The sequence below is a fragment of the Stegastes partitus genome, unplaced genomic scaffold (genome assembly GCF_000690725.1).
Source record: "Stegastes partitus isolate 25-593 unplaced genomic scaffold, Stegastes_partitus-1.0.2 Scaffold336, whole genome shotgun sequence".
NCBI classification, from domain to species: Eukaryota; Metazoa; Chordata; class Actinopteri; family Pomacentridae; genus Stegastes; species Stegastes partitus.
In genome coordinates this window covers 255,920-272,900 of record NW_007578067.1, presented here as the reverse complement: position 1 = coordinate 272,900, position 16,981 = coordinate 255,920, and the positions used below count along the sequence as shown (strand labels likewise).

The window sequence follows — 16,981 nt, the reverse complement described above, 5'->3', positions numbered from 1 at the left end:
AGCTAAACTCCCACAATGCTCTCTGCTTGCCAACGTAGCCGCCTCCCTCTGGTCACTACTGTACTAAACAGTAAACAAAGAGGTGTTACAGCTAATCTACAATACATTCTCTGAGATGCACGGCCTTCTTTTGCCTCGTCGGTCGATTTATTTTAATTGGTGGAATTAATTACCAGCAGTTATCGAATAATCGTTAACATCCTTAATCAGCAAACACCTCTCTGAGAAATTTACTGAAAATCTCCTCGACCGAATAAAAACTCCCACCTCAATGGAAGGTCAAAGCTACTTATGACTTTGCCATGAAATTCGTTGACCTGTTTCAACACCTTTTCTAAGCTTATGTAGCTTCCTGCAAACTTGAGGCCAGACGTTGCACATAAGGTGTCCTGAAAGCAGGAAATGTAGCCGCTGAATACATTCGTGTTCCTGAGGAGGTCTGAATGACCCCCGACTGAAACTACAAAACTCATTCCATGGAACCGTCGTGGTGGAGTCGTCATCAGCAGGGCTAAGAAAGCTTTACGTCTCCTCAGCTGTGACCTCCGTGGAACAACCAAACATCCTCTAAATCAAAGTGACCCTGGACCACTGCAGCCACAACACAAGCTGCCTCGGCACACGCCTGCCGTCGTTCGTTCGCACATCGAGTGCCGGGGGGAACGTCAGCGACACCGATAATTGCTGTGGAGAACGCGGCCGCTACGTGGGTGTCGGTGTGAAGCTACGCGTCTCCTGTGAATCGGCCGGGCAGGTTGATAATTACAACAACTGGCGCCTTTTGTAACGAGCTGGGACAGAACCAGGAGTCAACAATATGCTGCGAGGAGAGCTCGGTGGGACCTGGACTGTCCTGTTGGCCGCCTTCAACACTCAATGTGGAGGGAACTGTTTACATCTGTCAAACCAAGTCCTTCAGTTCAGATCATCACAGCATTTGGATGTTTTCCAACCGTTCTGTTTTTCACGGCTGAGAGAGAGTCCTCGCAACTCCTATTTAGTTAAACATTCACACTGTGTTCTGATGTGATGTCTTCCTGTTGCTGTCTCTTTTTCTTTTTCTATTGCTCCAGGATTTCATCAGGTCAAAATTTGAGACTTAAATGTTTTTTTTTACTTTCAAGTCTCAGTCAGGATCATGTCAAGGCCTCTGCCAGGTTCTTCTCCGAGTTATCAGAGAAACACGGCGTTACCTTCTTATCTTTATTCCACAGAGTTAAAGTGGTCTTTCAATTTCACAACATTATTTCTTTCATTTTGCGTTCAGATTTTTAATGCCTTCCCTCCAGACGGTCTCTTTCTCCAGCAGCTCGTGTTCAGGTGGAAGTCTCTGCTCAGAAGTGTTTCACAAAGACAGTCGCTGCACAAATCTACTTATTTAAAAGGAAAATTTTCTTCTAAAAACGTCCTTTTGCTAAGACCTGCACCACGACTTTACATCCAAACTTTTAAAGCGTCTTTTTTTTGTCTTGGAAGGACTGAACTGCTTCGTCTTTCTTGGACAACTCTGTTGAACGTCACCAATTAATCGATTACCAGGTTTGATGCCTAACACTTCCCTTTAGTTCTCACCTTAAAGGTAACCGGGTTCATCCACTGCTGCCCTCCACGCCTTCATGAATGTACTTTACTCCTGTGCAGCACCATTAATATGTACAATTTTGTGATTTCCATGCAGAGATATTTGGATAATCAGAACTGGTATTTATGTATATTTAGGTTGTTTTTAATTGTATTTTTCTACTGATATTCCCTGAATGTTTGCACTTTCCCCTTTGCTGCTGTAACAATGCGAATTCCCCCACTGTGGGATTAATACATATTCGAGTGTATGCATTATTTTATTTTAAGCACAGCTTCCTGTTGCCTGTTTTTCTGGACGTCTACGGTTTATGGATCCACCAAATCGTCCAGAACTTCCACTACGTCTGCAGATTTACCTGGTAAAGACGTATTTATTGCTGTCAAATGTCAATAAAGCTCAGCGATGTGCACAAAAAATTCACTGATCAGCACCAACCCGGCGTTCTTCTGTTGGTTGGTAACTGTTGCCTGAGTTGTTCTGAGAGCAGAAGTTTGCATCAAACCGAAGCTGAAAGCTATGAGCAGAAGCCGAAAGAATGACCAGATTGAACTTCCCTCTGGTCCTTGATCCGACACGGAAATTAAGCAAATTTACTTTTCATTCAGAGGCCATTTGAGAAAGAGGCAGAGTCTGGAGGGAAAGCTTTGAAAATCTGAAGGTGAGATGAATAAATAACATTCTAAAAAACTAATAGACCACTTTACTCTATTGATGAAAGAAGCTCCATGTTTTCTGATAACTCAGAGAGGAACCTGGCAGAGGGCTCGGCATGATCCTTGACTGTTGTGAGACTTGAAAGCAAAAACATTTAAGTCTCAAGTTTTGACCTGATGAAATCCTGAAGCAACAGAAAAAGAAAAAAGACAGGAAGACATCACACAGGAACACAGGGTGAATGTTTAACTAATAGGAGTTGAAAGGACTCTGTGAAAGACGCACGATGGTTTAAAAACTAATTATCCAAATGCTTTGACGGACTGAGGTGCAGATTCGCACCGAGCAGGAGCAACTGGAGAGAGTTTAGAGGGAAGTCGTTGCAAAATCTGAATGCAAAATGAAGAATTAATGTCCAGAAACTGAAAGACAACGTTGTCCAGCGTGGCTCTGCACAAAACGCAGACGACAGCAGTGAAACATGTTGAACTCGTGGGGACTCGTGCATGTAAACTGCTGCCAACACATGCAAAGAGCAAACAACAAAAGAACATTTCTACTGGATTCTACCACCCACATCTCAAACACGCTGCTCACATCCTGCAGAAAGGTATCAGCTGTTTGGTTCTGAGTCACGTTTCCCACGTTACACCTCCACCCGGGCCAGCCTCCCTCACATCCGACGGTCACACTTATTATTTTTTTTTTTTTTTTGGGGGGGAACAACAACCATCTGCCGCGGAGGCCTGAGAGTCTGCAGGTTTTCAATCCGACTAACGGCTGCAGCAGGTGATTCATTTTTCCTCTCCGCTTGATGGAGTGCCAATCTGTGAAATAACCTGCTGCAGTCTTTGGCTGGAATGAAAACCTGCAGACTCTCGGCCCTCGTGGACCTCCAACTCCTGAACCCACTCGGGCTCGCAAACCACACACACACACACACACAGAACATTTATTTATTTGGTAAGAAAAAACAGCGGCGGCGCCAGAGGTTACCGAGCAGTTTGGTGGAAATCTGAAAAAGGAAGCGTTTTTTTTCCTAAATAAAAATGACTGATGGTCGACGGAAACGGGATGAAAATCAAGAACACGTCGGAGCTTTGCTGGAAAATCAACATCTCACTGAACCATTAGAGAGTCCTGGTTGAAGGTGAGACCGTATTGGCAGATAAACGTTATGAGGTTTATCATTAAAGGGTGTAGTTGCATGATTAATCCTCTTTTTGTTTCACTTTAAATTATTTTTAAAGCAATTTTATGTGGACTGTAATGTGTTTTTTTGTTTGTTTATTTTTATTTTAAATTATTTTATTTTAAGTATTTGTTAAAATATTTTTTTATTTATTTGTTTTATTTAAATTATATATATGGAATAGTGAGAGTGTCAAATTACAAAAGTAAATCAATAAAAAAATAATAAAATAAAAGTGGGAAAAAAAAGAAGAATAAACAATATATATCCTGGTGTGATTAAATGTGCATAATTCTGTCTAATGCCTGTTCAGTAATTTCCCAGGCCTGGGATAAATAAAGTATTTTTCTATTCTATTCTATTCTATTCTATTCTTCTAATTGTAATGCATGTTTTGTGACAGTAGAAATCAGTTGGTATCTTAAGATTTCTCCAAAAGGGAACCAATAAGCACTTTGAGGAACCTTTAAGTGGAACAACAACCTTCTTGGTCCAGTTTAAATGTCTGAGAAGTCACAAGTTCTGTTGGGTTCCTCCACATATGAACCAACTGGACTCACTTGGGGTGGCGGATGTCCGGGACGGAGCGGTTCAGGGAGATCCGGTCGCTGACGTAGATGTTGAATCCATTTTCTCTGTAGGCCTGGTCGACCCGGTCGGCGTCCGTCAGCGGGAACGGCTTCCCCTGTTCGCCGTTTCCTGACAAAGAAAAACAGATTTCACGTCAAAGAAACCCGAAAACATCAGTTCTGTCACATAGCAGCTATCAGAGGAACTCAAATATGAAAATCAAGGCTTGTGGACGATCGTCTGCCTCGAGGCTGAGAGCTTGGTTGGTTTTTGTTTTCACGCTGAACTAAAATATCATCAGTGGTAAAACTCTAGAAGACTAAAAAAGCTTTTTGACAAATAAAATCGTTCAAAAGATGTCCAAGGAGCTGTAAGAGGCAAACTGTGAAAAGAAAAGACTCTCGGCTGTTTGTTGTCGACTTTAAAATGAACACGATAGAAAAACGTCCATTAAGACGAGTGCAACACGTTGATCATTACATCAACGAGCAGCTGCTGCTTCAGAAATATGCAAAGTTAAAGCTGCTTTTCTTTGAACACAACATTTAGTTAGAATAAAACTACTGGGTGCTCTGAGATGTGTTTAATGTGAACTGTTTGGCTCATTCTGTTTGTTTTAAATTATTTTTTATTTTGTTTTCGATTGTCTGTTTAATTGCGTTTTTATTAAGTTTATTTAATTAATTTAATTTATTATTATTTAAGTTAATTTCTTTTAATTTTATTCCAAGTTGTTTGTTTTAGTTTAATTTTGGTTGTTTATAGTTTGCTTTTTATTTTTTCTATTTTAAATTCTAAATTTGATTTTTTTTGTTTCAATTTAGTTTTTTTTAATTATTTGTTAGATTTTTTTTTTCTTATTTTATTTTATTTCAATATCTGATCCTAATATTTTTGTTTTAATTTATTCATTCAATTTAATTTAAAATCCTTTATTTAATTCTTTTTTATTCTAAATTATTTTTCAATTATGTAGTATCATATATATATTTTTACTTTTTTGGTCATGATATTTGGGACGGTGGAGAGGAATGACGGTGTGATTATGTCAATGTATAAAGACTCTCCACAGTAAGAGTTTGCCTCTTCAGGACAAATTCACAGCCCGGACAATAAACAAAACGGGACGGACGAGTTTCAAGATCACGTCAAGACATTCTGAGGACAATTTCCTAAGAAAAGAAAAAGCCACAACAAGGCGTTATGTTTGTACCTATTTTATGGATCGAATCAAACTTATTGCACCTTGTGATCCTAATTTAAAGCTCAAAACGGAACAATTTTCCGAGCAAACCTTCATTTCCTGCACCTTAATTGGAAAACAGGAACCAGAAGAATAGATGAAAACACGCCGTCCGGTTCCGTCTGTAGAAATGAAAGCTTGTTCTCCTGATTGAACTCCAACGGCTTGAAACATATTTTTACAGCCTCGCATTGTAAAGAATCATTAAAGGAGAGCCACCCAGAGAACAAAAACAGCTCTAATCATCGGCAGACACACATGTTTCATTAAGCAGAAATTAGCCTGTTTTCCTCCCGAAGGTAACGACGAGTGGAAAATAACTTTTGGCCTTTTATGGCTCATTTCAGCCATAAACCCATTTTAAACTGCGAGTGTAAAAGCTGATTTCCCCGAACACGAAATTAAACTCAGTCTGTGATTATTTCAGACGGCGTAAACTGTATTTACGACAGCAGAAGTACGTTTTAAAGCGCGTATTTACAGCCCATCCGGAGCATCAAATCTGTTCTTTGATTTGTTTTGAGCATGTAGGAATAAATACCAGGAGGTTCTGGACCTACCAGCTCGAGAAGCATCTCTTTTGATCGCCTCGTAATCATGCCAGTCTTTCCTCCGAACGCCGTCGCGTCCCACCTGGGCGTCTTTTCCGATCCGGTTCAACACCTGGGGAACATAAGAACACGGAAACATGAATCCTTCGGTTCCAATGCAAAGAACCTGCAATCAGATATATGTGACGGAACCCAAGTAGACGATTGGTTTTCATTCCTGCAACGAAATGATGCGTTCAAAGACATCCGAGACTCAAAAGCTGCTCATCAATAAGGATTAAATTGACAAGCAATGTCGCAAAAACAAAAGAAAGTAGCACAAACTGTCAGAAAAGTGGAAAGAAACCAGAAGATATTCTAATTTAAGAGTCTGCTCAACCCTAAAGTGCACCATCGTTAGCCGTTCAATCAGATCATTGGTGATGAAAGATGATGAGCTGGTGTCTGTGATTGGTTATCAGCAGCAAACATCTATTCCCGTCGCCATCAGGAGTCCTCGGATGTGAGAAACTTAAGTTACTGATGCTTTTAAAGACATTCATGCGTCTGAGATTTAAGACTCGAGCCAAATAAAACAAAAGAAATGAGCACAAATCAGCACCAAAATGGATCGTCTGACCTTAAACGCGTCTGATTCTTGATTTTTTTTCCATGGCTGATCAGTCGGTCCGTTGTTTTCTCGCTTCAGCTAATTTGTAATTTGGTCAGAAAATGGAGAAAATGTCAACCGCCGTTTCCCAAGTTGACGTCTAATTCAGTTTACTGTCAGAAAAAAATCATTTAAGAAGCTGCGAATCAGAAAATTACTTTTGCTTGAAATCTAAACTTGATTAATTCATTACTTGTTTGGTTTATGAAATGTCAGAAAATGATTAAACATGTTGATAAGATGACAAGTTTTCTGTCAGAGGAGGAAAGAAAACCAAAAAATATTCACGCTTAAGGAGCTGAAATCTGAAAATGTCCATCGAAAAATCACAAGTAATCGATTACCGAAATAGCTGTCGTTTAAATTTACAGGAGACTAAACGTCCCAGCTGCCTTTTTATTGGGTCACATGACAATAACTGAACTGATAAAATAGGATTAACTGGTAATCATCATTAGTTATTAGCAGCAAACATCCATTAATCCATCAGCAGGATCTCAATGGTAAATGGTCTGCACTTATATGGCGCCTTTTTCTACCTTAGCGGTACCCAAGGCGCTTTACAATGTGTTTCGCATTCACCCATTCACACATACATTCACACACCAATGGCAATATTTAGGGTCCGAGCACCCAAAAGGGTGCGAAGACCCTATTGGAATTGCTAGGGGTTTATTATTATTCGTGACAAAGAAATGCATTTTTGAGGTCCGAAACGTACTCGCAAACGCAAAAAACTTTGCACACACATCAGACCCGGCGAAAAATTTTATAATTAGGGGGAAATACACACCTCAATAGAAAAATGGCTCAACAGCGCCACCTATAAAATTTCAAAAGAAGTGCCCCTGAACACACTTTCACATAGTGCCACAAAACTCTGCACACATGTAACATGTCGAGACTCACAAAAAAGTCTCAAGAACACATACCTGAAACTCAACAGGAAGTCGGCCATTTTGAAAAAAATTATGGATTTTGGCAGAAAATCGCCAATTTTCAAAACTATCTCCTCCTAGAGGGTAAGTCTTACACACCTGAAATTTGCCAAGTACAACCTCCAGGACATGGTGATTAAAAGTTATTAAAACGCTCCGCACTAGAGTTTTGTAAGAAAAGGGTTACGGTTAGGTGATTGTCACTTTGCCCGGAGCGCATTTCTGCCACAACCTCGACGTGTGCGAAGGCCGACAATCGTACGGCGAGGACCCGTCTATCGCCACTTGCGGCTTTAATTTATTATTAAAACTGCTGATTGATTAATGAGTCTGTATTTGTGAAATCTCCTTCCATTAATTGGAAAATCTGCTGCAGCTGAATCTGGAAACCTGCTCACCTCATAGGAAGGTGCATGGAAAAGACAACGAGCCAACATTTGCAAAGCAGCAGCAGCACCTTTAGAGTCTATTTGGATGCTACACAACAGTGCCGCACACACAATGAGCTTCTTTTTTAAATTTTTTATTTTTTTTAACATTTATTTTCCTTCCTGGCACTTCGGCGTCAGCTAAGAGATTTCTCCAGAGCATCAGCTCTCGCTATCTAACGGCGCTCTGCCGAGAGTTTATCCACAGAAAAGTGTACTCTTCTATTTCATGCTTGACAACCCTGTGAGGAGAATATCAATGCGGCGACACACAACTCTGCAGAGGTTTTACGTACGCGACCGCACAGGCAGACACGCTGCAGCTTCCTCCTCCACTTAGGCATTCTGCACACCGAGCGACTTTCAGTGACTCGGCGTCATGAATTACAGGATCACAGCACAATGGAGAAATAATTAGCTCGATGGGAGGAGGCAATTAGCGAAACACTTTAAAAACAAATGGCACCACCGACTGCATGAAATAGCATGAATTATTAATCAGACCACTGGCTTAGAGGGATGTGACCCTGAATAACAAACTGACATACAGTATGTGAGCACACACGTTTGCTTTGAGGACTCTCAGTAAAAGCACAAGTATGTTTAGTGTTTCTCAGGTTTTTAGAAAAAGATGGTGGGCACTTCTTACATTTTTGTCCAGCTTCTTTAATCTGATGATAAAAGTTTTACAGGTTCAGGTTGATGCCACGTTATGATGAACAGTTCTTAACAGGATCATATAAATTCAATCAAATCTAAATAATCTCCTTCAAATTAGCCATTAAAAAAAAAGACAATAACTTTAGCATATTCAATAAAGCCACCTTCATAATATGAATATTTTCAGAGTTACAGGCACTTGAAGTACATAGAAGTGGGTCAAAACTTTGCGTTTTTAAGTTTGCGTTACTTATTTTTTTTTATAGCCATTTTTGAGTCTCATAACGTGCAGGAGATAGACTCAAGAAACCAGCCTTCTAACTGATGATTTTAGGCTTTCCTGAAGAATGTGGAGATAATTCTCATTTTCCCTTATTCCATTTACTTTGTGTAAAGTTCCACTGGCAGCAGAACTGCCACAGAGCATGATGCTGCCACCTCCATGCTTGATGGTAGGTTTGGTGTTGTTGGGTTAAACTATATAATACATTTATGAAAGAATCAAAATGCTACATTGTTGTTGTTTTTTTTATGACAAAGACTTGACGACCAGTCTAGAATCTTCATTCCAGCCTGATTGAACCATTTCTTCACCACTTTGATGTGTGTTTGGGCTCATTGTCTTGTTGAAACATCCAACTGTGTCCAAGATCAACCTTCTGCTGATGGTTTTAGGTTTTCCTGAAGAATGTGAAGGTAATCCTCCTCCATCATTGTTCCATTTACTTTGTGTAAAGCTCCAGTTCCACTGGCAGAAGAACAGCACCAGAGCATGATGCTGCCACCTCCATGCTTGATGGTAGGTTTGGTGTTCTGAGAGTAAAACCCTATAATAAATTTATGAATGAACAAAAATGTACGATTGTTTCTTGTGACAAAGGCGCATCTGTTTCAAGGATTCCATCACAGAAAATTAACAGCAGTAAGAATAAATGGAAACTCGGGGCTGCCGTGAGATATGTGGTTTTTTGAGGCGTATGTAGAATTTTGCTCACAACTGTAAGTCAGGACTTTGGGGAGACCAGTCTAGAACCTTCATTCCAGCCTGACTGAACCATTTCTTCACCACTCTGATGTGTGTTTGGGCTCATTGTCTGGTTGAAACATCCAACTGTGTCCAAGATCAACCTTCTGCTGATGGTTTTAGGTTTTCCTGAACAACATGGAGGTGATCCTCCTTCTTCATTGTTCCATTGACTTTGTGTAAAGCTCCCAGAGGATGATGCTGCCACCTCCATGCTTGGAGGCAGGCATGGTTTTAAACTATATAATACATTTATGAAAGAACCAATACGCATGATTGTTTTTTGTGATTATTTTTCTATGATGTAGTGAATGAAACACATTTGTCTTTGACAGATATAGGAGTCAATGGAAACTTAAGACTGCCATGATGATACATGCACGTATATAAAGTGTTACTTATAACTGACCTTAACATTTGTTGCTTTCAACTAATAAAATACAAATGCTTGGAACCTGTTGACAAGTTTCACCCTCACTTTACAGGTCAAACAGATCAATCCTGAGTCTTCCTATGATTTTCGTCTGTGTACCTCTGAGTCATCGCAGCATCCAAATATGTGGGTCAGCCAGACTCACAGAGAACCTTCAGCCTGTTTGTGTGATGAATGACCGGCCTCCGCCTGGACAGAGAAATGGTGTCCAACATAAAAACCCATTCAGCGTCTTTCTCTTGTCTCCTTCTCATTGACTCCTCTGACCCTCCTCTTCCCTCCATCACAGCCAGACACTCCCAGTGCGTCACACGGCGACCTGACGAGCATCGAGAGTCCATCTGTGCAAATTTATACTAAAAAGAACCAAGATTGTGCCGCCCCATTTCCTCCTGATTAAAATTTCAGCGCACGTCTCCCGTGATATTCCTCTGGGGCTTTTCATGCTGCTCAACGAGACCTTGAAAAACAAGACAAGGAGAGAGGGAAAACTTTCCTGGCTAATGTGCGCACATGTTTAGTTTTTGAGAAAGCAGAACGTGGGCGGACGCTGAAGCGCGGCAAGGTAATCGAGACAGACAGTAAAAGGACGAGTATGAAAAAGAATAATCTTGAGGAACAGATGGGGGATGCGATCACAGGAGTGCAATGAAAGAGGGATAAGAGGAGTGAGAGAACTCTAAAACCTGAAGCCTTATAGGGGTTTTCTGCTGTGTGGGGGGATTAGTCACGACAAGTCGTGCTGTGAACAGCGCCGGTTGGTCAAGCGGCTCGATGAGAGTGTTTTAACACTGCAGCACGCCGACAAAGAAATAAACTTGAAACGCTAATAAAACTCCGCTACCCCGGCGCTAAACACACTGCAACACCCATAACTCGCTCCCATAAAATAACCAGCAGCCAGTTCGACGGTTTTAAACTTTTAGAAAACAGCCAGAAAGTTTTATTTTCCTATCACTGGCAACTGAACTCCTGACGAGGAGGAGGAGACGCTACGAACGAGACATCAAGAAACTCTGAGGTGGTTGAGAATTAGCTTTCTGCAGATAAATCAACGCAGTCAGGGAAGCAACATCAGCCTCGTGTGTTGTTAAACTTCAACATGAAGACAACAGGGAAGCAGCTTTGCACATCTAATAACAACATATAGAACCTCTGAACACCAGTTTTTGTCTCCTACCAATGAGTCCACGTCAACTGTTTGTCAGAAAGGCAACAACCCTGGAGCCTCGTCTTCCCCCATATCAAATTCCACTGGTGCTAGAGCTTCAAATGCTGGTGAATCGTCGACCAGAGACTGTATATATAGTAGGAAATATGGATCCATCCATATTCATACATTTACAGGAACTTTTTGAGGTCAGAACACAATCTTTAGTTGACATTTTTTGTCTTTTTTTTTTTTTTCCATTTTCAAGGGTCAATAATTATTCATTATTTTTATTTTGGACACAATTCGAGTCATTTTGGACAAGTTTTTTTTTGTTTTCCAATTTAAAGGCCCAATAAATATCCACTACTGTCATTTTGGACCATTTGCATCTTATTTTTGCCAAATTTTAAGTAATTTTGGAGACGTTTTAAGTAATGTTGGACAATTTTTTGCATTTTAAACAGTTTTCAAATCAACTTGTCTAAAAACTTGTGTTGCCATACTCATCATATATCAACTTCTACTGATGTTAGAGCTTCAACATTTGGTGAAAAGTCGACCAAAGACTGTATTTTTAGTAGGATATATGACTTCATCTATATATTTACATTAACAGGAACTTTCTTGGGACCCGCAACACAACCTTCATTGAAATATTTTGCATGTTTTTCCATTTTCAAGGGTCATTTTAAAGACATTCATTATTATTAATTCATTATTGTCATTTTGGATTTCTTTTCTCTCATGTTCAAAATTTCAAAATCAGAATTTGTTTTTCATATTTTTGACAAGTTTCAGTCAAAGTTGCAACAAACTGGAACATTGTGTAACCAAACATCCAACTCTACTGATGTTAGAGCCTCAAACGTTGGTGAAACGTTGACCAACGACTGGGTTTTAGAAGAAATATCCATCCATCCATATATAAACACTTACAGGAACTTTCTGGGGCCCCAATACCACTCTCATTTAAAAAAAAACAACAACTTTTGCATGTTTTTCCATTTTAAAGGTCAAATATTATGACATTTATTATCCATTATGGCCATTTAGCATAATTTTCAATGGGTTTCAAGTCAAAATATCAAAAAACTGGAACCTTGTTTTGCCAAACTTCCCACACATCAAATCCTCAGTTGAGAATGTTGCACTTTCTTCCATTTTCAAGAGCTAATAATTAAAAGCGTGTCCCCTGTTGGATGGATTCAGTCATTTGAATCTACTGGAAACTATTCCGTCTGTGTTTTCACCAAATTCCATGACTGTTGGAGTTTTTATTTCTGGAGATGTTGAACCTTTAAAATGGGTTCCAATGGTTTTTTTGAAGGGGGTGGAAATATAAGAAATTCCCAGATCATATGAAATTCTCAAGATTCATCCAGAATACTTCACAGAACTTGTTTTTTTTTCTTTTTTTGAGTCCCAAATAATAAATAAATTAACCTAATGGAGCAACATGTTCTCTGATTCTGTCTGAACTGAACCAGCAGACGACAAACAGGAGTGAAGCTCACAGATTAATTTGCAGACGGTATTTTTGTCCAAACAGATAAACATTTCGACACCAGCCCATAAGACGGCATTTACAGACTTTAATTGTGCAACATTTCAACAGCACCATCTTCACCGTGGTGTTGAAACTGTTTCCACAATTACAGGTTGAATTAGCTTCACACGCTTTTACTCTGGAAGTTCCTGCGGCTGAGAAGCACCTGATTCAGCAACTCAGAACCACTGTTGTGGTTTTGGTAGGTTCAGGCAGAAGCTCCAAAAGTGCTGAGAGCTTCACCCAGACAGACTTTACAAACAGATTTCCGTCTAATCTCCGACGCCGAGGAGAAGGGAGGAGACCGGCGTGATTCAGCTCGTTGGAAGTTGTGCAGAGAGGCTTCGGTTTTGAACTCCAAACCACATTTTCGTGGTGGAAGTTGCAAAAGTGCTGAGAGCTTCATGCACACAGACTTCACAAATAGAGTTTTAGAAGGGAGGAAACCAGCACAACCAGGACCACAGGAGGTTTCAGCCATCATGGTTTGAAGAGGGCCAACGCAGGATCATGGAAAAACCCTTTTACTGTAAATCCAGAGTGCACATTATCCTAAAAACCACCCGAATTCACCTGCATGAACTTGGATGTGGTTTGGTGAGGCTGCAGTTCGGTCATTTCATTTAGCTGCTGGTTGACGGAAATGTCAGTTCTGAAGGCGTTTGGTGCCAAAACAACGTGACAAAGTCCAACCTGAAGACGAGATTAAGCGAAAAGTTTGTTAGAACCGGCAAATCCGATTCTGGAAAAACTGTAGAATCCTCCCGATGGGCCATAACCGAAAAGGTCGGACGTAAATCAGACACCAAAGTCCATAAAATACCCGAGAAGAAGCAAAACACACCCACGATCATCAGTTAAACATCCACATGAATTTAACTGCGGCCCCACCGGAGACGCCGCGGCGGATTTATAGCAGCTGATAAAAGTATTTGGCCACAATCGAAATGACCTCAGAGCTCCGCGACGGAACGCAGCTGCACACATGCAAAAACACTGAAGCGCTCTGTTGGGAAGATGCTGGATTTCTGCCGTTTGACGAGTTTTAAACCGTCGTGCAGCACTTTGCCACCTCCGGGAATCAGTTTTTGCTGCAACATAAAGTCCTGCACCTCGACAGAAACAGAACAAGCACGAAGGAGAGAAAGGTGCAGCATGACACAGTCGGCATCACGTCGACTCCACGCACACTCCTGGTGAACAACAAGTTTTACCACATTCCTGCTGTACAGCCTGTCATACATGGCATCTTTTCTAGAACTTCAAAGAGTTTGACACGTCAGAAACGTCCGGAATCAGTTGCTTCATTTGCACCTTTCAGATTAAAAGTCTGGTAAATCTGGTGAAAGCAGGACCGTGCAGCCGGATGTGGTTTGTCACCGGACGCCACTTAATCCTTTATTCTGTTCATAAATGTAATAGACGATGTTCAGGATGCATCTATTCATATACATTATGCATCATGTTATAACTATAAACTCCAAGCAGTTGTGGCTGTTTTCCAGCTCCTGTCACATCTTTTCTCATTGTGGGCTCATTTTCTCTGCAACACAAAGTCCTGCAGTTCTGTGGAAACTGTTCAACCATGAAGAAGAACTCAAGAATGTCTGGACTCGGTTAGAACGCTGGTAAACCCTCTCGACTCTCCACAGCAACTCTAGAAAGATGTTTCACCATGCTGAAGGCATCTCCAACAACTGGCTCCTCTGTTCACTGTTTCTGAACCATGCTGCATTATTTATTGATCAGGTATGTCTTAGTTTGCTCTTCTTTTAATTCCATCCTTGTCTCCAGTCTATTTGGCGTGAATGCAGCCTGCAGTACAGCTGATAGCACACTGAAAGTCTGTCATGCGACTGTTAATCGCAGCTGAGCCACTTGTTGCTTCTCAGGTGCAGCGAATTGTAGAGATTTTTTTTTATTTTTTACAAGTTTTTTTTTTGGCCTTTGTGCCTTTATTGGATAGCGCAGTGAGAGAGAGACAGGAAAGTAGGGGAGAAGAATGGGGGGAGGACATGTGGGAAAGGTTCATGAGCAGGATTCGAACTCATGACCTCTACATTGGGACTGTAGCCCTGCACATGGGACGCCAGCTCAACCAGGTGAGCTATAGCGGCGCCCCAAAATTTTTTATTATTTTACCACATTCGGTTACTGCAGGCAGTTTATTTTTGGTGAATTTTTGAACGAGACACGTAGGTCAAGGAGATTTTGATTAAACATCAAGATTTTAAGCTTCATTTGGCTAACTTTCAAACATGAGCTGTTCAGAGACCATTGCAAAGTGATGCAACGTTGGCACATTTTATTGGTTTAACAATCGTGAGATACGTGCGCCACATTTTACTAGATCATGAGAAATCTATAAAAGCCAGCAGGTGGTTGTGTTTCATTCACACAAGATGTTAGCGGAGGCTTGTTTATTACAGCGACACGCGGTTTGTTCTGCTGAGACGCTGGATGCAATAAAACCAATTTGTTTACAATAAAACTCCATGGGGCGCCTTTAAATTTACTTAATGCGAGTGCAGTAAACTTAATGCAAAAACTATTTGCGGGATGACTTCAGCTGCGTCTCAGCCAGCTCATAAGGATGCACGCCGGCTGCCAACGCACACAGCAGCCCAGATGAAGGAAGATGAGTCGCCTGTTTCTGCATTTGTACAACACGCGGTTTGTAATCACCGCCGTCGGAGAGCGGAAAGAGGCTCCTCGCTGCCACAAAAATATATCGGACGCAGAAGAAGCAAGGCCTCACCATAACCGACAGCCACCGAAACATCCTAAACAAGTGTCTCAACCACGAAAGAGTTCTGCGGAAAGCTGCAAAGGAAGCCGAGAGTCTCGTCACCTGGCAGCCTGATCCCTCATTAAATTTAATGCAGCCTTTAAGTGCTCTATTTAACTGACGACAAAAGGCCACATGTCAGTCAGTGTTTGCACATAAAAGACAGACTGAGAGTGTCGGTTAACAAATGTGTGCTTGCAGAAGAGACTAAAAATGACAGAATCCTTCTGAACCTCGCCTCGAAATCAAAGCTTTCACCGCAGAAACTCTCTGCTTCTGACAGATGGTGCTGATCAACTCCTGAAACGTCATATTTCCAGGTTTATGCAGCAGGTAACTGCCCTAAAAAAAAAAGCCAGAAATAACACTACGAGTTGTTGGGTTCATTATAGTGTCCATGCAGCTGGTTTCCATAATTTACATCCATGACAGCTTCATTATTGGCTGGGTCATGACGCATTACTACAGTCTGAGCTCAGATCATCGTCGATTCTTTGGTTTGTTTGTCGCCAGTTTAATCAAGACTAACGTGCGAGGAGAGAAAAGAGGAACAAGAAACCCCGTCAGCACATAGTGTTAGACTCACAGTGACGTCTACTTTCCCAGAGATATGAATAAAACCTAAATCTGCTCAGGAATCGTAAGAAAAGAGGCTCCAGAACTCACTGACAATCACATTTTTTAGAATATTGCAGTGATGGTTGTTTGCAGGGACGATCTAATCCGATCAGATTTTATATCAAATATCTGAGATGTGCAGTTCAAACTTCAAACACAGTAAAGTCGTCAAAATCAATCCAGTGTCTACGCTCAACAGTCGTATAGAAAAATGGTGCATTTCTGTATCCAAGCTGTTCCTTTATGTTATTTATTATTTTACAAAATACCAAAGTAAACAAAGTTATCACGGTTCTACTTAGTGCAGTGTTGGTTTAATTTTTTTTCCCAAGTAAACAAACTAAAACGCGTCTTCACAAATGCTCTAATTCACAGGAACGCAATCACCGTTCCACTTCAAAGCGGCGTCATAGATTAAGGCTCAGAGTCGCAACAAGTAAAAAAAAAAATTAGAGTTTCGTTCAGTGGAAAAATCCAGTTTGAAGTTGATAGAAGCTCAGTAAAGTAACTTGTGTGTTCTGTGTGGTCGATGACGGCGTTTACATGCAACTAGTGACGCAAATTTTAAACAAGTCTCTGAACTGATAGTCAAACAATAATCGATTAAAACGAATCCAATGCAGCAACTGTTACTGCATGTGCTGAAAAAGCCAGTTTTAATTACAAACACTCGACCTTTTCTGTAAAATAGTTTCATTAGCCAATAAAACTGGCTATTTCTTATACTTATATTTATATGTACATTTTTCTGTATAGTATGTGTGTATCTCTATGTGTAAAGCTGCTGTCAACGATGTGAATTTCTCCACTGCGAGATAAATAAAGGCTTATCTTATCTTATCTTTTCTATCTTCAGCTGGAAGACATGAACCGCTACACGAGTCTGTCATGGTGGCCCTTTGCTAGCAAACACCAAAAACCAACATCCAGGTACTACCTCACAGCTTCT

At 40.7% G+C, this 16,981-nt stretch overlaps 1 protein-coding gene across 1 annotated transcript in view; it reads right to left on the bottom strand.

Annotated features, from left to right (window-relative positions):
- Positions 1-16,981, bottom strand: part of LOC103358844 (polypeptide N-acetylgalactosaminyltransferase 10-like) — a 123,612-nt gene that overhangs the window by 79,821 nt on the left and 26,810 nt on the right. The window contains exons 2-3 of the mRNA XM_008283984.1: positions 5,805-5,907; positions 3,992-4,130 (exon numbers count right to left, since the gene is read on the bottom strand). Coding sequence (XP_008282206.1) covers positions 3,992-4,130; positions 5,805-5,907 — 242 coding nt within the window. The remainder of the gene's footprint in view (positions 1-3,991; positions 4,131-5,804; positions 5,908-16,981) is intronic.